Raw genomic sequence first — 26,299 nt, 5'->3', positions numbered from 1 at the left:
GGCAGCGGTCGAGGCGAGCGGCGGCGAGGTTGGTTGGTGAGGAAGAAGAGAGCCGAGGAAGAAGAAAGTGTGTGTCGTTATCTCTACTGTTGTGATAAACATTTTAGCCTTTTTTGAGTTAGAAGAGAGAAAAGACATTTTAGATGTTTATTTATTATATGTATACAAGGTGAAAAGACGTGTTCGTACAAATTATTTCATTTCGCATGTGTCGTATGTTTTTTATATACTTCGGGACATTTGGACGACAGAAGCCTTTCCGTTTTTGGATAAAATCTATGTCCAATGCGACATGTTTGGAAAATTTCCATAAGAATAAGACAAAAGACTTTTATATCAGAGAAATGACTCTTTAGGTGTTTGTTCATTATACGATATGAAGAGGCGTTTAAATAAAATATTTCATTTCGTGTGTGTCATATATGCCTCTCGCCCCCCTCGGAGCCGGGCCTGTGTCGAGGCTACCTCGAACACTTAGGGCCTTCCCATCCCAACACACTATCTTGTAGCCCCAACATCCACGTATACACGCCATGTATAGATCATATGTTAGTGTTGGCAGAAGCTCTCATATAAACACGTGTTGGGGGTGGATGAAACCATACTCTATATTTATTCTTGTCTATTAGAAGTAAAGAGAAAAAAGTGAAAGTGACATTTGTGATAGGAAAAGAGGCCTGCGTTGAGAGATTATTAGCTCATTTCTCCTTGAAATATGTGGCATGTGACTTTTTTCCCAAGGCATATGATTGTAATAGCTGCGTTGTGGCTGCTTTCAGTTTTTCTTCTCTCATGTAATCATGTTAAGGCATGTTTGGGTGAGAGAACTATTTTCGTTATTGGATAGGATGAGCATGGCAGTTGAAAAACATTTCCACGAGAAAATAGACAAAAACGCTTCAACTTTAGATTCGACCAGCTGAGGTATGATCAAGGTAGGATTGGCATTGTCAACGAGGAGCTTTTTTTAATTATTACACACAATTTTATGCATGTGAGACACTCAGGGAGTCGAACTCCCAACCAGTTTGGTTTCAGCAACCTCCGAGCCACAAGCTCGTTTGTAAACTAGAAAAGAGTACTGGGATTTCAGAATGACATTTAGCTGTTCCGCTAGGTTCTAATTCTTTTGATTTGAATAGCGAGCTGATCATTAGGTTTAAGGTCTGGCTGGTATCTTACGATCCCCTTTTGAAAAAAAAATGTGATTTTTTAAAGTGGCATTCGAGATGGAGTGTGTGGTGCACCCTCACAAGCTCAAGCGAACAGAGTAATGATGGCAAATGCTCATGTACTATCAATGCTTGCAGAGACGCTCATTGTTCACCAGACGCATTTCAACCAAGTTTATTCAATTTGATATTCAATAAAACATTTTACTTCTGAAGATGGCGTAGATCAACAACCACAAGATTATTCTGGCAGATGAAACTGATAACGATGAAGATGATGATGCGTGAGACCACTGATTAGTTCAACCTTTTAAAACTTTCCAACTAAGTAAATAAGGAAGTCACTGTAGTAAACAGAACAAACTGGCTCAGGCCAGTTTCAGCCACTAATAACAGTTCTATAACGACAAACGACCACTAGCAACTTCTTATTATGCTTCAAGATGGAACACATCAGTTTAGCTCATCACATAGGCAGCTCGCCACTATCTGTTATGACAACCTTGCTCTTTGGTTGCCCACTCTGCCGGCCTTCAGCTTCGACCTTGTACACAACATCCATTCCAGACAACACCTTGCCAAACACAACATGCTTCCCGTCCAACCTAACACACACACAAAATAGAAGCAGGAGGTAGTCAGCATAAATCTTCAACAGATTAAGAAAAACCTTCAGTCAAGATTGGAGAAAATAAGGTCACTGTTACGAAGACCTGTGAATATTACTTACCAGCTTGTTGTCACAGTGGTGATGAAAAACTGAGATCCATTTGTATCTCTCCCGGCATTGGCCATGGACAGAAGGCCTGACCCAAGTCCCAACAATAAGTCACCAACATGTTATGAATTTAACAAGCCTAAGTAGTAAAAAGATCCTAACAAACCACTCGAATAAATCATTTCTATGTAACAAATATGATCCCTTTTCAGGGCCACATAAAAAAACTATGGCATAATTGATCACCTGGTCCAGTGTGCTTGATCTTGAAGTTCTCATCAGCAAACTTCAAGCCATAGATAGATTCACCACCCCTCCCATCCCCAAGAGTGAAGTCACCTCCTTGGAGCATGAAGCTGGGGATAATTCTGTGGAATGCACTTCCCTTGTAGTGGAGGGCTTTGCCACTCTTGCCAACTCCTTTCTCTCCTGTATAACAAGAAAGTTGAGGGCCACATGAAACCAAAACCAAACAAGTGACTTGAGCCTATTTAGGGCCTGTTTGGTTCCCCTTGCTAAATTTTAGCTAGCTAAAATTATTTTAGCTACTCTTGGGTGACTAATGGAACTAAACTATTTTAGTTCCTTTTAGTCAATGTGTTTGGAACTTTAGCTACTAAAGTGACTAAAGTTTAGCTAGCTAAAATTTAGCAAGGGGAACCAAACAGGGCCTTAGTAAGACATCACTTAGAAAGATATTTCACAGATGTATAATATAACTATTTCACTATTTGGAATGGGACCTCTTACATTATATGGCAGGCTAAAATAATATTGTACTTATATATGAAGAATGCAATAACACTATTGTAATTGATGATGTTCAAATTCACTTTTCCCACAAAATAAGATCAAGAATGTGCACATCTGTTAGTTTGTTTGTTTGGAGAAGCTTCCCAATTTTTATTGGATACTACCTGAAGATGTAACCAGGCTATACTATGCTGCATGACAAAACCATTTCAATTTAAGACTGCCAAACCTACCATGAGTATAACCATTAGGAAACTATAAGAAGGGTAATAATAACATTCTGTATAATCATTAGGAAACTATAAGAAGGGTAATAATAACATTCTTAACGTATAACATACCTGTGCAAAGAGCTCGGAAGTTCTCTGTAGGAAAACAAGTAGGTGCCATTAGTTTTCTCTTATATCATGAGAAAATAGTATTGAATTGTAAATACTAAGTTGATAATACCTGCTGTCTTAGGAACAGTCTTCCCAAAAAGCCCCATGACAATCCGACCTATAACAAATCAGAAACAAGTAAGCACCAATGAGTCAATCAGTTAGCAAGTGGAGGAACCACATTCATACACGAACACCATGTTGGAATTTCTCCTTGATACTAATAACTACAGCCAAAGAATACAACATTTAGGCATAAATCAAATCCGATAAACCTAGCAGCAGTAATCACTGGGCATGACATGCAACAGAAGCAAATGACTTTGAACTGTAAGTCTGTAAGCACTGGTGGTTGAGCAGAGACAGCAATCCCATGTGAGTGAGAGTGCAGCATAACTAGTGGAACCAAATAGTGATGATCTGAGTATCTGAATTGAAAAAATGAGAGAGGGCCGCCACAAACCTGCGGGCTTGCCGTCAATCTCGATATCGAAGTAGACCTTGTGGGTAACCTCCGTCAGGTCCTTCTTAGCCTAAATAAATCAGCAACCAAACACAACGGTTAGTTGCTTGGATCCCGATCCGACAGATTCAGTCACTCAGATACTAGCGCAAACGTCAGAAACAGTCAAATCGACGAGCAATCCTGCGCAGTCTCTAATCAGATCGGGGAAAAACCACTTAGAGAGAGGTCGGAGGAGCAAATCATGGGCTTGTGGGCAAGGGACGGACGAGGCTGACGAGCACCTGGGCGAGCGTCAGAGCTGCGGCGGCGAGCGCGAGCCACAGGCACACCGTGGCGGGGCGCCACAGGGACCGCGCGCCCGCGCTCCTCCTCCACCCGCTCGGCGCCATCTCCGATCCGCACGCTGCTCCGCCGCCGCCGCCGATGAGATCGAGAGAATTCTGCTAGATCTGATCGTTTTGCTGCACTTGTGCAGTCTTCGCCTCTGTCCACGAGAGAGACCACCAAATAAGGAGAGCAGCAGAGGAAGCCCCTTGCTAGCTGACATGTGGGACAGATGCGATCAGTGGGTCCCACATGTCAGTGTGACGACTCCGTTTGCCTGCCCCGCCCGTACAGCAGAGACACTCGATGGCACCACTATTTCACGAAGGTTGGAAACGAAAGCGGCGGTCAATTTCTGCCAGTTATTTTCTTTTTTTTTAAATTATATATGTTACTTTTTATTTTTAGATTAGATAGAACAATAATGGTTTTTCTTTCTCTTTTAAGACATTCGATTCTTTTTTCACTTTCTTTTGCTAGATCATTTGTTCTTTAATTTTTTTTTATCTTTTTAAGAAGCATGTGCTCATAATTTATAAAACAGAATTAAAAAGCATAACATTCACGATAAACTTAACAGTACTAACTTAGCAGTGCTTCTAGACAACATAAGTTCGAGGAATAACTCAACATTGCTAACTTAGTCGTTCTAAAAAAAAGTTATACTATATAACTTATTTATGTACAAAAGTTTACTCCCACTATTTCAAATTATAAGGCATATTGACTTTTCTAAATTGAATTTACTATGTATCTAGACACAACTATATATGTATATACATAACAAAATCAATATATGTAGAAATATCAAAACATTTTATAATTTGAAATAGAGGGAGACATAATTTACACAATACAACTTATATGTATATAAGTTACACAACTAATACGCTAGTGTATATAGAAAGTTACACAGTTATTATACACAAAACAGAAGTTATACAATACAACTTAGCATAATATGTTAGCAGCATAACTTAGCAGAATAAATTAGCAATATAACTTACATGTTATAAGTTAATATAAATAAATTGCTACTAGAAATAAAAATCTTTGAAACATACATAAGTGAGGTCTAGTTTTGTTGGCCTCGTCACGTTGAACACACCGGTGTAGACGGAATTAAAAATAGATACATCATTTAAAAGTTATAGTAATTTAAAATAAATATTTTGCTTTTTTTTATGATGACGTCAAGCAGAAAGAGAAGTGGGAGGAGGGGGAAGGAGGGTGGGCGACCGACATGTATCGTTCGCTGGATATCGTTCGCTAGGTTATTAAAGTGCGTGTGAAATTTATATACGATTTCTGAAAAAAAAAGGATTCTATAAGCTATTGTCGTGCTATATTTATTTTTTTTAGTGTAGTGCTATATTTCTATTTTGTAATTTATAACACGTTCTTCAACTTACTACCCTATGGTACAATTTCAACACATAAGTATCTCTCTCTCGCAGAACCAACAATAATATACAAAAATATGTTATATACAACCATATTAACTTAATTAATCAGTGTCTAAATTATGATTATTAAAATGAATTCAACAATTCCAAGGATCAAACGAGACATAAGTTTTTTTTGGCTTGTCTATATATTCATAAGCTTTACTATTCTCACAAAAAAAAGCTTTACTATGTATTAAAAAAGCAAAACAACTTTATTTGGAATGAAGAGAGTAGTATATAAGAGCATCTCCAAGGGTTTTGCATTTGAGTAATTTACCAAAAAGCTCAAAAAAAAAAAGGTATCCAACGGTTTTGTATTTGGAGTTTACAATTTGGACAACTTGACAAATGAAGGAGCAAACTTGGCAAAAATGCCAAGCTATGAGTGGTCGTTTTTGCTTTTTTAATTTGGAACGAGGAGAGTACTAACCAGCTCCAACCAAACAAATTTAAATAAATGAAGCATCACTGTGACAAATAACATTTTTTTACATGTATTTCATTAAAAGAGAAGTGAGAGCTGCGATACAACGGCGTCTATAGCCTCCGCACCGTGACAACAACAACATGCAATGGCACACTGAAAAACACAGCAAATGTTTGGTTTCTTAACAAGATGGATGGGATGGAGATAGATGGATCATCAGTTCTCTATGATGGGAGCTGCCCGCTGTTGACTATGACGACCTTGGCCTTGGGCACGCCGGTCGCTTGGCCTTCAGCTTCAATCTTCTTGACGACGTCCATCCCTTCCACCACCTTGCCAAACACAACATGTTTCCCGTCCAGCTTCTTCGGCAACCTTCAATTTGCACGCACAAATTTAACCAAATTCAGTAGCAGGCACCATATATCAGCAACAATATAAACAATCTCAAAAGTCAAAACTGAAATGCATGAAAACTGATCACAGAACATTCAAAAGGGATTGATTTATTACTTGTTTTCTTCTACAGTGGTGATGAAGAACTGGGAGCCGTTGGAGTCTGGCCCGTAGTTGGCCATGGACAGCGTACCTGCAGATCGATAAGATCGCACACAATTCAGTTCTGTCCATGAGTTCATCAGAGGTTTCAGGTTTCAGAGCACAGCGTTTAATTTGCTAGTCGTCAGTAAGTAGTACCGGCTTCAGTGTGGTTGAGCTTGAAGTTCTCGTCAGGGAAGATCGTGCTGTCATAGATGGATTCAGCCCCCGTCCCGTTGCCGTTTGTGAAATCGCCTCCTTGGATCATGAATCCCGGGATGATCCTGTGGAATGTCGACCCCTTGTACGACAGAGGCTTGCCAGACTTGGCCGTTCCTTTCTCCCCTGTGCAAAGTGCTCGGAAATTCTCTGTAATTAATAAGAAAACGAAAAGGTACACATGGACAGTAGTTAGCATTGTTCTTCCTATCAACAACGAACTCATAAGGAAATTAACACACAACATTTGTTGATCTGTGAGCTAGCTAGTATTATTAGCAAATTATAGTACCTGTTGTTTTAGGAACAGTGTCCCCAAAAAGTCCTAGCACGATCCGGCCTGTGTGCATGTGAAATTAATACAAGTTGCGATTAGGAACAGCGTCGAGAGCATCAGGCCATCAGTAATTCAGTATGACCATGCAAAACATGCAGGGAGAGAGGGAGGGCTAATCGCAGCCGCGAATTCTGACAACTGACAGCATGCATCACCATGCATGCACGAACCTGCAGGCTTGCCGTCGATCTCGATATCGAAGAAGGTCTTGGCCGTAACCTTCTCCAGGTCCGCCGCTGATGACCCTCCCTGTGCCTGAACAGCGACAATGGCATGACATATATACGTCAGAATCGAACGCCAGGTGATCAGTTCACAAACAGTCGCAGCAAAGGAGCTTGCCGGAGGCATTTGATCAGCGATCGAGCACCGTACCTGAGCAAGCGCCAGGATGGCCGCGGCGAGAGCGAGCCACAAGCACGTCGCCGACGAGCTGCGCGGAGCCATCGCGGCCGGGTCTCCTGGGCGCCTCTGATTCCTTCCTCCTCGTCGCCGGCGAACCTGCGGCTCTCCCTGCTGCGTCGCGTCGTCCTCGATCATTCCTTATAAGGAGGAGGGCTGGCGCTGGCTGACAGGTGGGCCAGGCAGAAATGGCGATGGCCCTACAAATTATAGACGGCACGTTGGATTCATGCAACTGCCCGTCTGTTGGCTGTTGCACTCTGTACGTTGGCTACAAATAGACGCTGCCACGGATTGCCGGTAATAGAAGCAAGGGCATCAGCAACTGCAAAATTCGCTGGCACATAGTAGGCAGCCGCAGTGACAGGGAAATATTTGAATGGTTTTTTTTTTTGAACGCAATAACATTGTCCTAGTGTCCGAACTTACAAAGTGATTTTCGTAGGTCTCTAAACTCGGCTAATGTTGTTATCACAGTCCATAAACTTCCAGTGATCACGGTCAGTCTCTACACTTGACCAATAGTGTCATTCTAGACCCTAATATAAACTCTAATCCAAACGGGGCCACACACTATATTCGGTAATGTTACGACCCAATATGTGATGTCCACCTCTCCTCTATATTCCTCATCTTTGACAACTGTGACCTCGTGGACCTTGATGACAATATGCTTGCCAAGTTTAGGGACCGATGATGAATTTTAAACCTCTAAGTTAAAACATAGATATATTCCACATGTCGGGCCTATGTTAAACATCAACTTACTATGTTAGCATATAGAGTGGCTTAGGCCTCATTTAGACCTAGATGAGACTCAAAATCAAGTTCAAGAACCAGAATGCATGACACTATCGGTCAAGCTTAGGAACCGGCAGTGATCACCTTGAAGTTCATGGAGTGGGATCACAACTTTAGAGACCTACATATATTACTTTAAAAGTTCGGAGACCAAGATGACACTATCGATCAAGTTCAAGGACCGATGGTGAAATTGAAGAAAATTTGTCCAAGTTGAGGTGAAAAATAACTAGTGGTGTTCACCAACATGAGCGGTTGAGCGCCCGCGCCCTCACTTTTGATAGCCTCATATTTGATGCCATTGTTTTCCAGTTTATAGACAAATTTTTTTAAGGGTAGTCTATTTATACAATTTTCCAATGGTAGCACATATATAATAATCTACTACAAACAACAAGGTTTCATATAACTAATAATAAACCAAATTTCATGTTTGTGTAAACCTCAACCCTATGTCATCCATGCCATCTCATTTACAACAGTTTGACGATAAGCTTTCCAATAGATCCACAGGTGATAGTAAAACCATCAAGCAGTGACGAGTGGCGGCACTCTCCCTCTCCCTCTTGTGGAAATTCCTGCAGCATGCATGCAAATGCAAGATGGCTCTTGGCTACCATGTTGTATAGGATGATAAGTTGGTTGTTTCTCTTTTTTTTTTTTTTGCGACGGTTGTGGTGTTGGTTCATAATCATGTGGATAGTGTTTGTTTAGTAATTTCCCTGCCAACTCCTTCACTGTTAAAACAGTATAAACCAGCAGTTTAACCTGCATCATCTTTTCTCTTAAACAAGGGAATCCTCAACGTATATAAATTAAAGAAGAGATCACTACGCTCTTGTATTCAACATAAACACTGGGGCTCCAACCAAATAAAAAAAAGACCACGGTGGTCACAATTCTACGCTGAAAAACAACCGCACTTGCTTTGCTAACAGATGTTAGTTTCCATCAAAATGGATGGTCACAGCTCATCAGATCCGGGCAGCTCTCCGCTGTCAGCTATGAGGACTTTGGCCTTGGGCACACCACTCGGCTGGCCTTGAGCTTCAATCTTGTGGACCACATCCATTCCACTCACCACCTTGCCGAACACAACATGCAGCCCATCTAATTTCTTCGGTAACCTTTGCACGAAGAAGTAAAGCACGATCAGTGACAAGCATTAATTCTCAAGAGGTAGAAGTTAAAATGGCGCTGCGGCGATTACAAATTCAAGACTAGCGATGATGCTCAAGAACCATGCATTGAGGAAGAAGATTACTTGCTTCCTTCTACGGTGGTGATGGCAAACTGGCCTGCGTTTGTATCTTTCCCGTAATTGGCCATGGATACGGTACCTGCAATGCAGATCACACATAAGCACTGACGACCAGTGTTTCAAGCAGGTTAATTAATTTCACGTTAGCACAGTTCGTCACCAGCTTCGGCGTGGTTGAGCTTGAAGTTCTCGTCAGGCCAGACGTCTTTGCCATAGATGGAATCAACGCCTGTTCCGTTGTGGTTTACGAAATCGCCTCCTTGAATCATGAAGCCTGGGATGATCCTGTGGAATGTGGATCCCTTGTACCACAGAGGTTCGCCATAAGCACCTATTCCTTTCTCCCCTGTGTAACATGGAAGTTGAGGGTGCTTTACAATAAATGACAGGAATCAGAGAGAGAGAGAGAGAGAGAGAGAGAGAGAGAGAGAGAGAGAGAGAGAGAGAGCGGTATACTGCTAAACCGTTATTATGGAGGGATCTCTCTCCAGTAAAAAATTTTGTAAAAGAAATGACTGGAGGGCACCTAATAATGTTTACCATTCCCATTTTGACATCATAAGTTGCCTGCCATTTCTAGACTGGGTAGGAATATGTTTCAGTACTGCATGGTATATAAGTAAGGGGTTGGGACATGATAGTGGTAGTTAGGAAGCATACCTGTGCTAAGTGCTCTGAAGTTCTCTGAAAAGAAAAATACACAAATACAGTTAACATTTGAGACCCAACATTTGTTCACATTTGCTGAACCGATCGAACAGCAATAAGTTGATGATACCTGCTGTCTTGGGAACAGTCTTCCCAAAGAGTCCAATGACAATCCGGCCTATTTAAATCCATGATCACTCCAATGTTAGTCAGGTTGGAGCGTCAAAAGATTCAGGAATCAGCACGCATGGCTAATGGTACAACTAGCTAGGGCTGGCAAATCTCAGCCTCAGAAGGGCCGCCACATATTTGCACGCAGAAACAAACCTTCGGGCTTGCCGTCGATCTGGATGTCGAAGAAGACCTTGCTGGTGATCTTGGTGAGGTCCGCGTCTGCCTCTGCTGCATGTGCCTATGAACAACCAATGCATAAACGATGACAAGTGGTGGTGGCAGCAATTTATAGGATGCATAGCATAGCATAAACGAAGGGATCTCAGGATAACAATGCCAGTGATGAGCAGTGGCAATGCAATGGGAGGCAGAGATGGAGGCGCACCTGGGGCAGCGTCAGGGTGGCCACGCCGAGCGCGAGCCATAGGCACAGCGGGATAGCCCTCGCCGTCGTGCTCCTCATCGCCATTGCGGTTTGCCTCTCGCCGGCCGCTGGTTCCTCCTCGTCGTCGGTCACTGGGTGCCGATGAGCCTGAGCTTTTCTTGGTCCAATTTCTGCAGTGTCTATACTGTCCTTACAAGGAGGAGTGCTGGCTGCTGGTGAGCCACTGTCAAAACTGAGGGTTTGTGAGAGCTGATCGTCCTGGACCGCACTGTCAAAACTGAGGGTCTGTGAGAGCTGATCGTCGTGGACCGCACATTGGGCTCATGGCCTCCTGCAACTGCCTGTTAGCTACAAATAGACAATGGCTAAGACGTTTGCCAGTTATCACAGCAAGGATGAGCAGGTCATGCGGTAAGATCCTATGGAACGTGGATCCCTTGTACCACAGAGGCTAGCCGGACTTGGCCGTTCCTTTCTCCCATGTATATATGTCTGTCAGTCATTCAGCGAACAATATTTTCTGCTTCTGCCAGTCATTAAGCAGATCAACGAATAATATTTTCTGCTATAACTTATCGGCCAAACGAACAGGGCTATAATATATAATAACAAGAAACGGATTTGTACAGTGTCCCTGAACTCTGAATAATATATTGATATTTTTCACCAAACAAGTATAATGTATTTGTTCGAGTCGTATTGTTTTTTATCCTCCGCATGTTTTTCATTAAAGGGCTTGTTCGGTTGCTAGAGATCCATCCCTTGGAACGATTACTGTCGGATTGTTAGCCTAATTTATATAACCTTTTAATCAGCTGAAAAGATTCCTGGTACAATCCTGAAGAACCAAATGACCCTAAGGAGGACCCCTCTCCCTCTTGTATAGGATAATTAGTCGGTTCTCTCTCTCTCTGGTGACGTTTGTGGTACTGGTTCATAATCACGTGGATAGTATTCTTTTTAGTTTCATGTCAACTCCTTCACTGTTAAAACTTAAAACATATAAACCAGCAGTTTAACCTGCATCTTCTCTTAAACAAGGGAGTTCTTAATATATAAATTAAAGAAGAGATCACTACGATTTTGTTTGTTCATCTAATAATTCCCCAATAATAAGTACATATATGAACTAGACATTGTAGTCAACATAAACTGCCCCCAACCAAATCAAACAAGACTACGGTGGTCACAATTCCACGCTGAAAAACAACCGCACTTGCTTTGCTAACAGATGTTAGTTTCCATCAAAATGGATGGTCACAGCTCATCAGATCCGGGCAGCTCTCCGCTGTCAGCTATGAGGACTTTGGCCTTGGGAACACCACTCGGCTGGCCTTGAGCTTCAATCTTGTGGACCACGTCCATTCCACTCACCACCTTGCCGAACACAACATGTACCCCATCCAATTTCTTCGGTAATCTTAGCATGAAGAAGAAAAGGAACGGTCAATGACAAGCATTAATTCTCAAGAGGGAGCAAAGAAAATCTTTTGTTGTAGAAATTAAAATGGCGCTACGGTGATTAGACTAGTGATGATGCTCAAAGAACCAGAGGAAGATGATTACTTGCTTCCTTCTACGGTGGTGATGGCAAACTGGCATCCGTTTGTGTCTTTCCCATAATTGGCCATGGATATGGTACCTGCAATGCAGCTGATCAGACCTGAGCACTGACCAGTGCTTCAAGCAGGTTAATTTCATGTAGCACAGTTAGTCACCAGGTTCGGCGTGGTTGAGCTTGAAGTTCTCGTCAGGGAAGACGTCTTTGCCATAAATGGTATCGCAGCCTGTTCCGTTGTGGTTTACGAAATCACCTCCTTGAATCATGAAGCCTGGGATGATCCTGTGGAATGTGGATCCCTTGTACCACAGAGGTTCGCCATACGCACCCATTCCTTTCTCCCCTGTGTAACATGGAAGTTGAGGGTGCTTACAATACATGACAGGAATCAGAGAGAGCGGTGTACTGTCAAACCATTATTATGGAGGGATGTCTCTCTCCAGTAAAAGAAATGACTGGAACCAAATGTTTACCATTCCCATTTTGACATCATAAAGTAGCCTGCCATTTCTAGACTGGGTAGGAATATATTTCAGTACTGCATGGTAAGTAAGGGGTTGGGACATGGTAGTGGTAGTTAGGAAACATACCTGTGCTAAGTGCTCTGAAGTTCTCTGAAAAAAAGATGCACAAATACAGTTAACATTTTTGAGACCCACATACACTAAACAGCAATTTAGTTGATGATACCTGCTGTCTTGGGAACAGTCTTCCCAAAAAGTCCAATGACAATCCGGCCTATGAAATCCATGATCACTCCAATGTTAGTCAGGTTGGAGCATCAGAAGTTTCAGGAATCAACACGCACGACTAATGATACAACTAGGGCTGGCAAATCTCAGCCTCAGAAGGGCCGCCACGTATTTGCAATTTTGCATGCGCAAACAAACCTTCAGGCTTGCCGTCGATCTGGATGTCGAAGAAGACCTTGCTCGTGATCTTGGTGAGGTCCGCGTCTGCCTCTGCTGCATGTGCCTGTGAACAGCCAATGCATAAACGAAGAGCAATGCTAATGACGGGTGGTGGTGGCAACAGCAATAGGATGCACAGCATAGACGAAGGGATGTCAGGACAACAATGCAACTATGCCAGTGATGAGCAGTGGCAATGGGAGGCATATGCAAAACAGATGGAGATGATAGATGGAGACGCACCTGGGGCAGCGTCAGGGTGGCCACGCCGAGCGCGAGCCACAGGCACAGCGGGACAGCCCTTGCCACCGTGCTCCTCGTCGCCATTGCCGGATGCCTCTGGCCTCTGGTTCTTCCTCGTAGATCACTGCGCTGGGTGCCGATGAGACTTAGCTTTTCTTGGTCCAAATTCTGCAGCGTCCACGGTCCTTACAAGGAGGGCTGGCCAGTGAGCCACTGTCAAAACTGAGGTCTGTGAGAGCTGATCGTCCTGGACCGCACGCTGGGCTCGTGCAAACTGCCTGTTAGCTACAAATAGACAATGGCTGAAACGTTTGAGCTGGTCATGCGGTTAAGATCAGTAGCTGGGGATTTGCCATGAGAAGAGCAGCAGCAGCTACAAATAATCGCTGGTACTGGTATGCAGGCAATGGCCGTAGCTACACGCAGCAGACCGAGTGGTTGATCCATGCACGGTAAATCGCTTGCAAGTAACAATGTTGGAAAGAGAAAGATCATAAAAAAATAACAGCTATGTTTCACCACCATGCGGCCGGGCACCACAATTCCATTTTGTCCTCTCGGTCTCTGCTTGTATTGCGTTTGCAAAGATTCAACAGGTTCACAACTTGTCACAGTACAGTACAACAGAGGAACTGGAAATTTGATCAGTAAGCTATGTTCCATGTCATTGTACATAAACTACATATGTGAAACAGGAATCATCAACCAATGCAAAAGTCTGGTTAGCTTCTCTGGAGTCTCCACTCTCCACTAGTGAATATGGTGTGCATTCACTATCAGTAGCTGGTACTCAAAATACCACCATGCCAGCAGGATGCCTCACAGATAACACAGGCATTTGCTCCTGAGGTCCCAGACCCTCAGGTCTTTACTCTTTTGATGCACTGGCTCCAGGGCCCTTCTTTCCACCATACCTCTGCATTGGAATTGCAAGCAGAGTTCAGTAATTGTCGCATGAATGCATGATGACCAAATTGCCGATACAGGTCAACACTTAAAAAATTTCAGTCAATTCTAGGGAGAATGTATTGTCAATGGACATGATGCAAAACCATTAACCTCAAAATAGAAAAAGACTTGCCAACACATGGTGGTGGTCAAATACAATATTTTCCAAGCTCCTATACAAGTTCCTATATTTCGACACCAATAGCTCCGAGAACAAACTAAGGATGAAATGCAAAGGCTCTAACTCAGCTTTGAATCCAGATTGCTTCCTAGGAATCATGCTACCAATCAGCAATGCAGGATCTTGAACCAGTTATTATTGACTAGACCTAGACAGTATACACAATTGGCAGTAGAAACCACATGACATGAAACATTTGTTATTAACTTTTGAGAAACTCTGCTACAAAGTGTAACTTTCCAGCAGTAAAAGGAAACACGACAGCTCAGAAACATAGAGGTTTCACCTGCTTTCCAATGCTGAACGGGACATACTTGTACTTGATCATATGTACAATCTGTCGCTTCATTGTCAGGACAAAGAGCACAATCCAATAGCAAAGAAGTATTGGCCAGAAGACAGGAACATCGAATACAGAGAAGAAGGTCATGACAAAAGCAATGCAAAAGGCTTTTGTGATGGCATACCTGAAACAAGAAGCAGTTGGTCAACATATACTTTCAGCTGTACACTTCCACTGGAAAAAAAAGGACAGAAAACTACAAGCCACTGAAACACCAAAGCTTGATTGAGACATTGAGTAGGCTAGTAACATGATTTTCCTAATATAGTATAATAGTAAAGATAACAAATTGTTCACATGAAACAGCAAATGTCTTTCTAAAATGAGCTTGCCAGATCCCAGGGCAAAGCAGTGCCACACAGGCATTCATTGGCGCAAAACCTTTTATATTATCTGCAAACTGGAAGCAACATGGTGATAGATTGTTCAATTCCATCACTCCATGTGAATACAGAAAGTAGATGACTTCTGGCAAAAAGAAAGAACATCACAATATAACTTCAAAGGGGTGAAAATGTATTGCACTATAAAACTATAACAGCAAAAGGTAAATTAATATTCAATATGAAAGTAAAAACAATTTACATAATGAAACTTGCACAAAAGTACATCAGTTGGAAAAGGAAATGCAGCCTATATTTCTCAGAAAGTGCATTACAATGTACAGTAGTAACTACTAAGAATTCTGAAGAAGTGATAAAAATAATGTACTATGTTGTTTTCGTAGGAATAAACTGTGCATACGCATTCACTAGGATATATTTCTCAGTAGGACACACATAACATCAATTAACGAAAAGCTCTAAGCCTACAACAATACTAAGTGCTACAACTGAAGATGAGGGATGCCCGTAATTGTTCTCCAGCAGCTGAATAATTACTGATAAACAAATAGATAACAGGAAAAAAATGATTTCAGATGCGATGCACAGACCATGAGACAAATTTAGCTGGTTGGTTAGTGAAGGGTGAGCTAATTAAGCACCAATGGTCCAAGCCACGTATAGTTGGTTCAATTGAAAACTGACGCAAACTCGGCATATCTTATGATCTAGCAGCCATGTTCCCACGAGGGAATGGGAACATGGAACAGGAACGGGAACTTGGGGTGGCATTTTATAACGTGGGAACCTCCCACATAAATGTTCCCCGAATCGGGAATGTCCACGTTCCCGGAAACAAGGAACATGGCCATGTTCCACGACTCCACGTTTCCGGCTGCTAGATTCCCTTCTACAAATCGAACCTAAGTTGGATAGTATCGAGCACTACTAATGGAAAACTATCATATGAGCCGATTGATAATTTCAGGTCGACTGTACAATCTGTGAGAAACGTTGGCTATCTGGTTGGTTGGGGAATGCCTGGATGGCAAAGATTAGCTAGCAAGCACAGCTGAATCTAGCGCAAAAGCAGCAAATTGCTACGGTTGCCTTATAGAATTGGATCCCTAGTTAGTACAATAGTACGTAGTTACTAGCAATCAGCTCGGCCAGTGTGGTGCCTCTGAACTAAGCATAGTCCAAAATGAGGTCAGGACAGAAACCGCAGTGGCATACCAGAACTTGAACTCGGGGAGGCGGCGGATGAAGGGCTTGAACTCGTCGGAGCCGCGGGTGGGGAGCCCGGGCCCGGCCTCGAGCGCCTCGAGCTCCGGGTCGACCATGGGGGAGAGGAAGCCGATGAGGAGGTTGAGCAGGTAGATGCCCAGCCCGTAGGTGACGATGTAGAAGCCCCGCACGTAGTAGACCCGCAGCGCGTACACCGCCGCGGCCACGAGCGTGCCCGCCCACCGCCCCGCCGTGTGCGGAGCCGCGCGGTCCAGGTAGTGCTGGAACGCCCGCGCCGCCTCCGCGCGCCACCGCTCCGCCGAGCCGCCGTCGCCGACGGTGGAGGGCTCCATGGCCGCCGCTTGGGATCCTCGGCCGGGTGGGTTAGGTTTCGTGCCTGGTGGAATGGTGGGGCTGGGGCACTGGTGGGAATCGCAATCGCGAGCGAGCAGACTGCAGAGGAAGAGGATTTTCACGTGCCGACGGATCCGGAGCTCACGTGCTATAAAAGCGAAAATATCACAAAAACGTTTTTTTTCTTAAAAAAACTGTGATACTTTCAAAAAAAAAAACGTCAGATACAGCAGTCTATAACATTTTTTTTTGTTACTCCTCAACAGCAAACATCTTTTATAGGAGTATTATTTATATAGTTTACAGATTTATTTTCCTCCATTTCACGAAAACCACGCTTTTGCTTTTCACAAACAAATAAAAAAAAGAAAACCACACTAGTCTGAAGGGAAAAAAAATGGATTGTGAAAAAATATTACAGATGAAATAATATGGTTTCTTCATCAAAACATAAAGAAGAAGCTAACATAAAGAAGAAGCTTCACTTCTAACGTAGGCTCCGTTCCCTAGGCTCCGTTCGGTTCCTAGGGATTCAAGCCCCGGAACCAATCCCACCAAAGATAGCTGTGCAATTTGTATAGCTAGATCTTCACCAGAAACTATTCTTGCCGGAAAAAGTCCTAACCGAACGGGCCTTAGAGAGACTTCCGTGACCTTACTCAGGCGTGATCTCTAATTTCTTAAAAAAAGCACCAACATTATTAGTTTAATTAAAATACAAAAATTCTGCAAAGGCTGCAATTATATTCCGTTTAATCATCCAATTTCTGCATTTACATTTTCTAAATATTGACGTAGCAGCCGCGTTAACTCCTACTTAAACAACCTCTAGTTCAGCGAGCGGATTTACTGGAGTGTGGGCTATACTGAAACAATACTAGAAACCGAAAGCCATGTCTTCATCTCCATCTTCTTCGTCCAGCTCGCTATCTTCTTCCAGCTTCTCGCATTCGAACAGATAAGGCACGTTGTCCTCTGCATTCTCCTTGGTGTCATTCATCTCTATGATACGGATCATCTTTTCAGAGATTGACGATTGAACTGCTCTTTCCGAGATGTCCCGTTCCGAGCCTAGCCCAACTAGCCCAAGAAGTGCAATGCATTCGTCTTGGAACTCCTCATCGGTGGATGACAAGATCAGCCCAGCAATTGATTCTGCAAGGTCAGGAACGTATTCACGAACCTGAAATGACATAGTGAGCAAGATGTATTAGTTGCCATCATAAGAATAGGATCAACAAGAAAAAAAATCCACCTAACAATACAAACATTGAGCTAGCGATAGAGAACACTCCAAGAGTGTAGTTTGAGCCTAGGAAGCTGCAGCTCTATAATACAGGGCTCAGGCAGTCCAAAAATGCACAGAACTGGAATTCATGCTTTGTTCTGTGGATAAAACCAGTACGACAGTTTGAATGAAAGTGACAGAATTCACAACGAAGTTACGAATTGGGGTGCAAGGGTCTGCTGAGAAATTTCAAAGCTTAAACCCTTATTAAAGACTATGATATGCAAACGTGGAGAGGTGTAGGCAAACTGCTGAAGTCGTACATCTGAACATGTACTACACCTTATGATATTCTTTTCATGATTGAACATATGGTGTTTATTATCATGTCATGCTGCATTTTAGCCTTAGCTTCTACCCAAATAGCAACACAATTTCTTCAGTCCAAAAAAAACATACTGAAATAAGTTAGTTAATAGTAGTGAAAAACTAAAAAATATGTAGAAGGCACATACCCTCTGGCCGTGGCAACTAAGAAAATCTCCTGCATGATCTGCTTTCAAGTGAGAGAGAGCAGATTTGAGTGCCTTCCTCACAAGGTATCTGTCTTGTTGAGATCCCTGCTGTTCTTGCATAGCAGTGACTAGAGAAAGTCAAGGATAGACAGAAAATCCACCTTTTACATATAAATTGAGGCTTTCATTGAAACAAGAAAAGACTTGTGAATGTCCAAAAACAAAAAGTGTATGCAGTGCACAGTGTGAAAACTGGATATCATTCATGGTAAGTGTGAATGGCAATATCAATACGAGCAAATGTCATGTTATCCCACTCAAGAACAGCATTTCCTTCATCACCCATCAAACCTCCTTTTAACTTGAAACCATACCTTTGCCAATCTGTGCTCATCAACATATCAAAAGAGGACTGCGATATCTGACAAGGTACAAAATCTTCATAGTACAAAACCTGCAATTGTTGCAACCAACAATGGCATAAACTATCAGCTCTCAGTTGAATTGTGCTTAACTCCTCTAATATCACTGGACACAAGAAAGAATGTGTCTCATGAGTTATTATATTGTTAGTAAGCAAGTTATAAATCAAATGAACAAGTCATTTTCCATTGTCAAAGCATAATAAGATTGTCTTGGCATGGGGAATGTGCCGCCTTCAACCTGAATTTGGTACCCAGCCAAGCGCTAGGGCCTAGAAGAAACAACTATTCAGGAAATGAAAATGTATAGCTGAAAACTTTGTGGTTCAAACCTGTGTGGCCGGGCAATTTACCATACAACAAGTCAAATCAGATGCAGTGTGTGCAATCACTATGACTACTTCAACATGCAGTCCTTTAGATTTTCTTCTGTCTACATGGTTTGCTGCTCCAGTTCCAATCTTTAGAAGATCTCTGAAGTAAGAAGGAAGAAAAAGTAAAACTTACTAATCATATTATGGCAGCACAACAACCTGCCGTGAGGATGCATAAGACCATAATTAGATGATACACAAGTGTTTATTAGCATGACAATGGGCGAATATAGTGATAACAGACCAGACTACATAAAGGTTTGGACATAGGAGCTTAGCACACGCATGCTAGAAAGGCCGAGAGAGAATGGGGTTGGGCAATTAGGAAATGGGCAAATACGCAGCAAGGCATGGGATGCAGTTGCATGTGGGGGGCCATAAAAATTTTTCTCATGGTTTTTAGTTGTTTGTTTGACTAAAGGAACCTCATAGGCTCATATCAGCAAATATAGGAAATGAAGATGCAAAAGTTTTGTAATATCAAGTGTGAACATTTATGTCTTAAACACAAATCATGCTACAATCAACAAATGCTAACATATTTTAGCAGTGATTCTTCGTTAGCTTTCTCTCATAGGGCTCTACCTAAGACACAACTCACGATGTCAATGGACCTGAAGAAAGAAAAAGAAACATAAGAACTGAATTCATTTAAGAATAAATGAAAAAAGGTGATCTGCTTAATAACAAGATTTATCAACAACAAATTCCAACGAACATGGAGAAGAGACTCCAGGAATATCATTTAGCTTTGTAAATTGTGAGTTCAAGAAAAAAAAGCTAAAAAATGAATACTAATGAATAATGATAAACTATTGACGAAATAGTCAAATAAAGACAGATAGCAGAAATGACAAATGTGGTTTAAAAACATTTCTTTTGGAGTAAAGACTAGAAGTAATTATAAACAGAACACTGGTAAGCTCAGCACAGGGACACAAGCTAATCAAAATTAGCACAACCCCTACCTAGATGCCTCCAGGAAAGAATAAAATTATCTTAGCAGCGTAGTAGTACGAGAAAAATGTAAGACAGTCATGATGGAAAGGTTATTTTACCTATTCAATAAGCACGCACCACACTTGTCGCAAGGGTTTCCATGGAAGAGTGTGTAGTCTTTAAGACCAGAAACTAGCTGGTCAATACTTGATGCCGTAACAGAATGATGCACATCATCAGAATCTTGTGTTAGACAGGCATTTCTGGAATCAGCATTGCCTGTTTGCTCAACAAAGAGCTCACATGCTAAATTCTAAGGACAAAATAAACAGCCAAACAGGAACTTAACTTGTCAGCCTAAGAAAAAAAGGAGGCAAAACAGAGATTATCAAGTTACATGCGTCCTTGATACTCAACAAGCAAAACTGAAAATATGCCACAACCAATTCAAGTTAAATGTCACACTCACATCAAATGTAATGTGACCGACTGCTGAAAAATGACAATCACTTTTAGACCTGTTATTTTTTTTTTCGTTTCAGTTAATCAGCCCAAGGACATATATACACCTACTAGTCTATTACTGTTTACCAGGACACTTGTTAAAACTAATATATCCATGGCCAATGCACTTCTGATCAACTATCTATGTTGTAGTCTAAATGTATTCATGTTCTTTCATATCTAGGAGGTTTCAACTTCTAGGATCATGTTGTTTTGCCATTGCATCATAAACACTGACTACCAAAAAAATAATAAGTAAAATCTGAGATCACATTAGCGTAGACAATGAGACATACCCGTACAAAAACAATAAAGTTTATGCTTTATATCCTACTTACTACCAAAAATTAATGAACCATACCTAAAAGTACAAATACATAAAGAACTGTAATAAAACTAAGCCTCACAAAGTGAACACTGAATAGGTATAATGAATCTTGATTTTCAAAAAAAAAAAAAAAAGAATCTGTGTGTTTGATACTTTTAAGGTCTGGATGGCATTAAATTTACTATTGTTTGATCAACCAATACAAAAAAGTAAGATAAATATGCTAGAAGGCAACTAAACTAACTTAGCCCTTTGAATAAGAAATAAAAACATAAGATAATACACATAAGACAGCACTGTTAATGCTACTGTATTAGTCCTTTTTTTAGCAGAAAAGTATGTGAGTCAAAGATGCAACAACTAAAGACTGAAGGGGTTAAGAATAAGTAAAATCTGTGATCACATTAGAGTAGACAATGAGCCATTTAAGCTGCAAAGGAACATTGAAAATGAAAGAGTGCAAAATACTACACTTCCATCTTGAGGAAAGATAACAGTTCAGATATACTTACTGCTGCTCTTATGACTTGTATCTGCATACGTTAAGAAAAAAAAACAGTTTCAGACAGCTGCTCATTGATTAAAGGTTAAAAACTAAATTAGTTCATATAAAGCATTGTTCCTGGGTAGATGGAATGAAGGATAAGGATATGTACAAAGAGTTATTAACTAGGATTTAACATGGGTTTAAAAAACTGTTGCATGTAATATCTATTTCAAAGAAGGGAGAGACCACTCATGGTGTCAGTTGATCTTGATGGTATCATAAATCATTTTTAATAAACTTAAACTTCAATAGATTCATCATTTATTTTTGTAGTGCCTAATTTAGACACAATAAGTAACTTCTCTTCTAGGTGAAAGGTGATGGAAACAGATTATTTTGCAGTGGAAAACTAATATAATATCTCATAATTTGAAAACAGGCATCAAACTAATTTCCCTCTTTCAGTCAATGTTAACATATGAATTTGTAACGAACAATCTTTACTAAGCCTCTAGACATGCAATTTCTAGTCTAAGTATTAGCACATCAAAAAGATGAAACAATGTGATACTTCCAGATGTTTGGCAAACCAATCCTGATGGAAGATGATACAAGTCATAGAAAAGCTGGTTTCAATAGTTAACAATGGAAATTCTGACCATGCTTTTGGCCTTTCGCTAAGGTTAAGCAGGTAAATAGATATGGCAAACGGAAACCTTTCTGAAGAAGCCAACCAACCATAATATAAAATCATCAACGTCAGCATCATTTGAGAGACAAAGGCAGACTTCAGTTCCACTGTGTTGACAAACATATCCATGATTTAATCAATCAAGGTATTCATTTGGTGACATCAAACTAACAACATACAGCCTACCTGAATCGTGCATTATTTTTGTATGTGGTAGCCAGCTTGCTGAATCTTGCACTTGATATCTCTTCTTGAAGATTAATTTGATAACGATAAATGGCTTCATCATTGATTCCTACAGAATGGTATATAGGCAAGAAATTATCAATGATTGTATTCATAATATCACAAATGAAAAAAAAAACAACCTTCTCAGATATATTTTTGCCTTTTACGTGCATTGTATATGCAATTGATAGAGATTGTGGTACCAACTTGTACACCCAAGAAAAGCGTGCTAAACTGCTAATAATTCAGTCATCTAAATAGATATAAGTAGGTAGCAGAAAACTTTGATGTACTCTTCTACTGTATAATTCTTTGTGTTTGGGGGTTTAGCACTTGCAAATTAAGAGAAACTGTAAAGGAAACTACATCACAAAGGAAGAGAACAGATTAAGAGAAAAAAAAAAGGAAGCATGGATAACAAATGAAAGCAGTGAGGAAATCAAGGTAAGAGCAAATTTCAGAGAATCATGGTGAGAGTCTGATCATAGAATGCTCCCATCTTTATAGGATTCCATATATCTGTTTGTTACAATTGCGATCAAGTTCCACAGTTTTTTTTTTTTTTGGTCAGGTGAATTCTCAAGATACCAACCTGTTCTGTTGAGAAGAAGAGAACCAGCACAACCAACCAAACAATTTAGAATAGCTAAAATTAATGAACTCCTAGTACAGTCCTTCACTCCTTCACATCAGCTGATATTCATAACACAAACAGAACACTAAATGATATCATGCAGATTGCAGTGAAACAGAAAACATACCAGTAGTTGTGATTAAGAGTGTGCCATCTGCAAGCAGATAGAAACCACATAAGACAGAGGAAGATGAACAAAAACAAGAAATATTCCATTTCTGTTGCCCAAGTCATTGTCACACCAAAGTTGGTACTCCATCGAAGACTCACTTAAAACTATGACCGTGAAGGCAAGTGTCAGTGAAGAACATTTGACCACCTTACCATCGGACAATCTTTAATTCCGGATGTAACGTTATTATAAACAAATGCCAATGACATAATCACTAATCACATCCACGTCTCTTAGGCGGTCTCCATTCTCTAGCATATTGTAACAGAGATGTTGATTGTGGAGAAAACTTAATGGTGACATTACTTATTCATTAAAACAAATAGACCAATCTAGGAGTAATTAGGTGGCTTTATTATATATTAATATTAAGAATAAAACAGACGATCAAATTTGCTTGAAGGACTTAACCTAGGTGGTTTGAACACACAACCACACCAACAAACTCAACTTCCTACTAGTAACTAGAGATAGTTTTCCAAACATCAGAGCGCAATCTGCAAGAGCAGGTGAGCACCACATTGATCATACCCCATTTCTCCACGGGAGTCTCACGCGCCAGGGCGTCTAGCTCCAGGAACTCCTCCAGTTTGCTCCCCACCCCAGTGTCCGAAACTGCAACAGTTCACCAAATGTTTAAGCGGTAAATAAACTAAAACTTGAGGGCGCGACGCTCGTCCGGACATAATAATCGGAATTAAGGATGGAACGTCGCCGCAGGCTACATTACCGGAGACGCGCAGCGGCGAGGAGCTAGCGAGTTCGGCGGGGCGCTTGAGGGAGACCGTGAGCCGGCACGGCGACTCCGACATCCGGCAGCGCTGCACCGCCCAGTACACCAGCTGAAATAGAGGCGCGGAAAATTTTGTTAGGAGGTGTAGTCTGGAATTGGGATCGGAAATGGGAGGGGGTTAGCGGGGGAGAGAGAGGTTTACGGAGTGGAGCAACTTCCGGTGGGGAGAGGAGGTGGACGCCATGGTGAGGTTGAGGGAGAACCCCGGGTGCTTCGGCTGGCGGAGCAGATTCCGAACAGGAAGCAGCGGGTCGTTGAGCCGGTCGCCGGAATCCTGCCGCCGTCCAACCGTCGTCTCGGCGCGCCCCAACCTCGCCGCTCTGCCCGACCGAGGGGACGGACAATCGGGATGGGCCGTGAACGTCTGAACGAATTGCGGTAGATAGGCCGATGGTAAAGCCCAATACAGGGAAGGTCGGCCCAGTCCATTTGGCGCTGGCGAGCTCGGCAGGTCGAGGGATCTGCTGCTCCAATCCAAGAGAGCTGCATGTGCAGCCCAATGCAAATTTCCCCTCCCTCTGCTAGTCTTGGAGACCTGAAACCCTAGATTGGCTCCCAGTGGACGGGGTGCGGCCGTGCCGCTCTGCCGGAGCCTGCCGGAGGCGCTCCACGCGGTCGGGCCGCCGCGCATCCTTCTTGGGGTGCCGGCGTTCGTTTCCTGGTGAGCCAGAGCCAGGTGGATTGGACTGGCAAGAGGAAGACGAGCTGGTGAACAACTGGTACGTGTCCCTCCAGGAGGCAGGAACAATGTAGTCAATGTATTGTAACAAGGAGAATTCTGATGCTACCTCACCTGGTGTGCTACTTTTGTGCAAGCAAATTTCTTTACTTACTGTGTCAGGTTTCAGAACTGTGTACCTCTCTCTACCTTTGATCATAGCAGACGAATAGCTGCACTTGAGACTGAAGATTTTGTATGACACTTTAAGATATATAAACATACTGCTAGTGTACAATATGAGGATAGTCGTGTTCTTTTACTGTAATTTACTGTCATAATAAAAAAGAAGATTAACATTATTTTTTCAGCTCTATAATGGATCCCAACATGAAGCAGCTTCAAGAGGCTCTGGTTGATATTGAGACTGATGCAGAAAAAGTTCTTCTGGCTAGGCATCAGGTTCATATGTGCTAATTTGTTATTGGCTTGCCTTGTTCATACCAGATGACTGTCTCAGTATTACTCTTCTGATTTGTTAATCTCTGTTGCTATCAGTTGGTGGAAAATGATAAGATAAGAAATGGTAACAGGGAGGCGCTGACGGCCCTCCGGAAACAAGCTAGGACGACCAAGACTAGTGTGCCATCTCCCTTTGAGGTCATAATGAAAGAGGTGGAAGGAAGCTCTGGCAAGCAGCTGATAAAGGAGATATGCCCAACTTGTGGAGATCATGATCCCAAGGAACATACTTGGCTAATGTTTCCTGGATCCGATATTTTTGCCCGTGTTCCATTTCATGTGGCACACACTGTTGTGGAGAAAGGTATGCTCCAGAACCTTGTTCATGATAATCAGTTCATTCGAAATTATTACTGATGTAGAGTTGGTCCAATAGATACATCGAGAAAGCCTCTTCTTTCGATATTGAAATTAAATTCAGTTAGATCATGTTTCGGTTGTAACTCTTGCATTTCCTTTGTACAGTAGCTTTTTTGCATGAAAACTGTTAAAGTGAATATGTTTGACAGGCTTAGATGTAAAGAAGTCTGTGCTGACACTTGGTTCTTTTCTGTTTTCTTTCATTTTTGTTAGATTCCAAGAAAATTCTGTTGAAACCTCAAATTTTTCTGTGCAAAAGGAAACTTGTGTAGCAATTTCCCCCAACTATTTATATTCAGGCGGTTCCTAGAGATAATACAGATGACTGGCTAACAATTGCTTATTTCATTTTGTGATTTGTGTAGACCAAGAACGCCTGGATTTGGATACCAAGAAACTGCAAAGCTTTGTCAAGGAGAAATCACTTGTGATTGCCGAGAAAGGCGCCCTAGCAGGCAGATTCGGTGCTGACACTGTGAAATCTTTGGTCAGCCTTACGGACACAACTAAATCGACACGGGAGGGCGGGGAGGTGAAGTACCAGTTGGGTTGAGTTGTCAGCGTTCAGCCACAATCCCTCTCTTGGATATCTGGTGTTTGTTCGCTTAATCCCCTTCTCAAAGGGATTGAAGGGGATTGGGGGTGTTCAAACACCAAACTGAACAAAGCTATGTATAGATTTCTTTTCTTTTGTGTGAAACAAGATCTTGCATGTTGTTAGCACTAGCAAAAAGGGATTGAAGGGGATTGGAGGTGTCCTTTTCTTTTGTGTTTCTACAACCTTGTGAAGAAGGTTTACATATTAAAGTAATTAAATTTGTTCCAAACTGATGTTGGGTTGTGTATTCTTATTTGCCGTGAAATAGTGGTGCAGTCATCATACTGAAATGAAGGCGGGTGG

The 26,299-nt window shown here is 41.8% G+C and overlaps 7 protein-coding genes across 10 annotated transcripts; 1 reads left to right on the top strand and 6 right to left on the bottom strand.

Annotated features, from left to right (window-relative positions):
* Positions 1,336–4,037, bottom strand: LOC8064965 (peptidyl-prolyl cis-trans isomerase CYP20-1). 2 transcript variants are annotated; one of them, XM_002437522.2, is made up of 7 exons: positions 3,771–4,037; positions 3,487–3,556; positions 3,094–3,141; positions 2,985–3,008; positions 2,137–2,319; positions 1,903–1,978; positions 1,336–1,777 (listed from the first exon to the last, which is right to left on the bottom strand). In XM_002437522.2, exons 1-7 carry the CDS (start codon positions 3,876–3,878, stop codon positions 1,639–1,641), a joined length of 648 nt encoding a protein of 215 aa, XP_002437567.1. In that variant the 5' UTR covers positions 3,879–4,037; the 3' UTR covers positions 1,336–1,638. The 2 variants fall into 2 exon arrangements, with proteins under 2 accessions (XP_002437567.1, XP_021304672.1); XM_021448997.1 differs by having other exon boundaries at positions 3,756–3,978.
* Positions 5,696–7,362, bottom strand: LOC8064964 (peptidyl-prolyl cis-trans isomerase 7). Its single transcript, XM_002437521.2, has 6 exons — positions 7,157–7,362; positions 6,952–7,036; positions 6,737–6,784; positions 6,385–6,594; positions 6,202–6,277; positions 5,696–6,063 (listed from the first exon to the last, which is right to left on the bottom strand). Exons 1-6 carry the CDS (start codon positions 7,319–7,321, stop codon positions 5,913–5,915), a joined length of 735 nt encoding a protein of 244 aa, XP_002437566.1. The 5' UTR covers positions 7,322–7,362; the 3' UTR covers positions 5,696–5,912.
* On the bottom strand, positions 8,796–10,796 carry LOC8064963 (peptidyl-prolyl cis-trans isomerase CYP19-4). Its single transcript, XM_002437520.2, has 7 exons — positions 10,453–10,796; positions 10,221–10,305; positions 10,024–10,071; positions 9,906–9,929; positions 9,406–9,591; positions 9,249–9,324; positions 8,796–9,111 (listed from the first exon to the last, which is right to left on the bottom strand). Exons 1-7 carry the CDS (start codon positions 10,534–10,536, stop codon positions 8,949–8,951), a joined length of 666 nt encoding a protein of 221 aa, XP_002437565.1. The 5' UTR covers positions 10,537–10,796; the 3' UTR covers positions 8,796–8,948.
* On the bottom strand, positions 11,432–13,543 carry LOC8064962 (peptidyl-prolyl cis-trans isomerase CYP19-4). Its single transcript, XM_002437519.2, has 7 exons — positions 13,168–13,543; positions 12,904–12,988; positions 12,704–12,751; positions 12,604–12,627; positions 12,171–12,356; positions 12,019–12,094; positions 11,432–11,872 (listed from the first exon to the last, which is right to left on the bottom strand). The coding sequence occupies exons 1-7, from the start codon at positions 13,249–13,251 to the stop codon at positions 11,710–11,712; spliced, it is 666 nt and encodes a 221-aa protein (XP_002437564.1). The 5' UTR covers positions 13,252–13,543; the 3' UTR covers positions 11,432–11,709.
* Positions 13,710–16,663, bottom strand: LOC8064961 (protein RER1A). Its single transcript, XM_002437518.2, has 3 exons — positions 16,199–16,663; positions 14,583–14,763; positions 13,710–14,083 (listed from the first exon to the last, which is right to left on the bottom strand). The coding sequence occupies exons 1-3, from the start codon at positions 16,540–16,542 to the stop codon at positions 14,036–14,038; spliced, it is 573 nt and encodes a 190-aa protein (XP_002437563.1). The 5' UTR covers positions 16,543–16,663; the 3' UTR covers positions 13,710–14,035.
* Positions 17,220–24,215, bottom strand: LOC8065600 (type 2 DNA topoisomerase 6 subunit B-like). 3 transcript variants are annotated; one of them, XM_021448656.1, is made up of 12 exons: positions 24,001–24,215; positions 23,796–23,907; positions 23,597–23,680; positions 23,021–23,047; positions 22,218–22,326; positions 22,057–22,138; positions 21,366–21,386; positions 20,141–20,334; positions 19,041–19,182; positions 18,547–18,740; positions 18,287–18,410; positions 17,220–17,726 (listed from the first exon to the last, which is right to left on the bottom strand). In XM_021448656.1, the coding sequence occupies exons 1-12, from the start codon at positions 24,040–24,042 to the stop codon at positions 17,421–17,423; spliced, it is 1,437 nt and encodes a 478-aa protein (XP_021304331.1). In that variant the 5' UTR covers positions 24,043–24,215; the 3' UTR covers positions 17,220–17,420. The 3 variants fall into 3 exon arrangements, 2 of the variants coding, with proteins under 2 accessions (XP_021304331.1, XP_021304332.1); XR_002448114.1 differs by having other exon boundaries at positions 17,587–17,726; positions 18,287–18,394; positions 18,661–18,740; XM_021448657.1 differs by having other exon boundaries at positions 17,587–17,726; positions 18,287–18,414; positions 18,661–18,740.
* On the top strand, positions 24,346–26,247 carry LOC8065599. Its single transcript, XM_002438943.2, has 4 exons — positions 24,346–24,577; positions 24,888–24,978; positions 25,075–25,342; positions 25,764–26,247. Exons 2-4 carry the CDS (start codon positions 24,895–24,897, stop codon positions 25,949–25,951), a joined length of 540 nt encoding a protein of 179 aa, XP_002438988.1. The 5' UTR covers positions 24,346–24,577; positions 24,888–24,894; the 3' UTR covers positions 25,952–26,247.

Source organism: Sorghum bicolor, chromosome 10 (genome assembly GCF_000003195.3).
Source record: "Sorghum bicolor cultivar BTx623 chromosome 10, Sorghum_bicolor_NCBIv3, whole genome shotgun sequence".
In the NCBI taxonomy this organism is placed as follows: Eukaryota; Viridiplantae; Streptophyta; class Magnoliopsida; order Poales; family Poaceae; genus Sorghum; species Sorghum bicolor.
The sequence above is the reverse complement of the archived record's forward strand: the minus strand, read 5'-3'. Positions and strand labels throughout refer to the sequence as shown.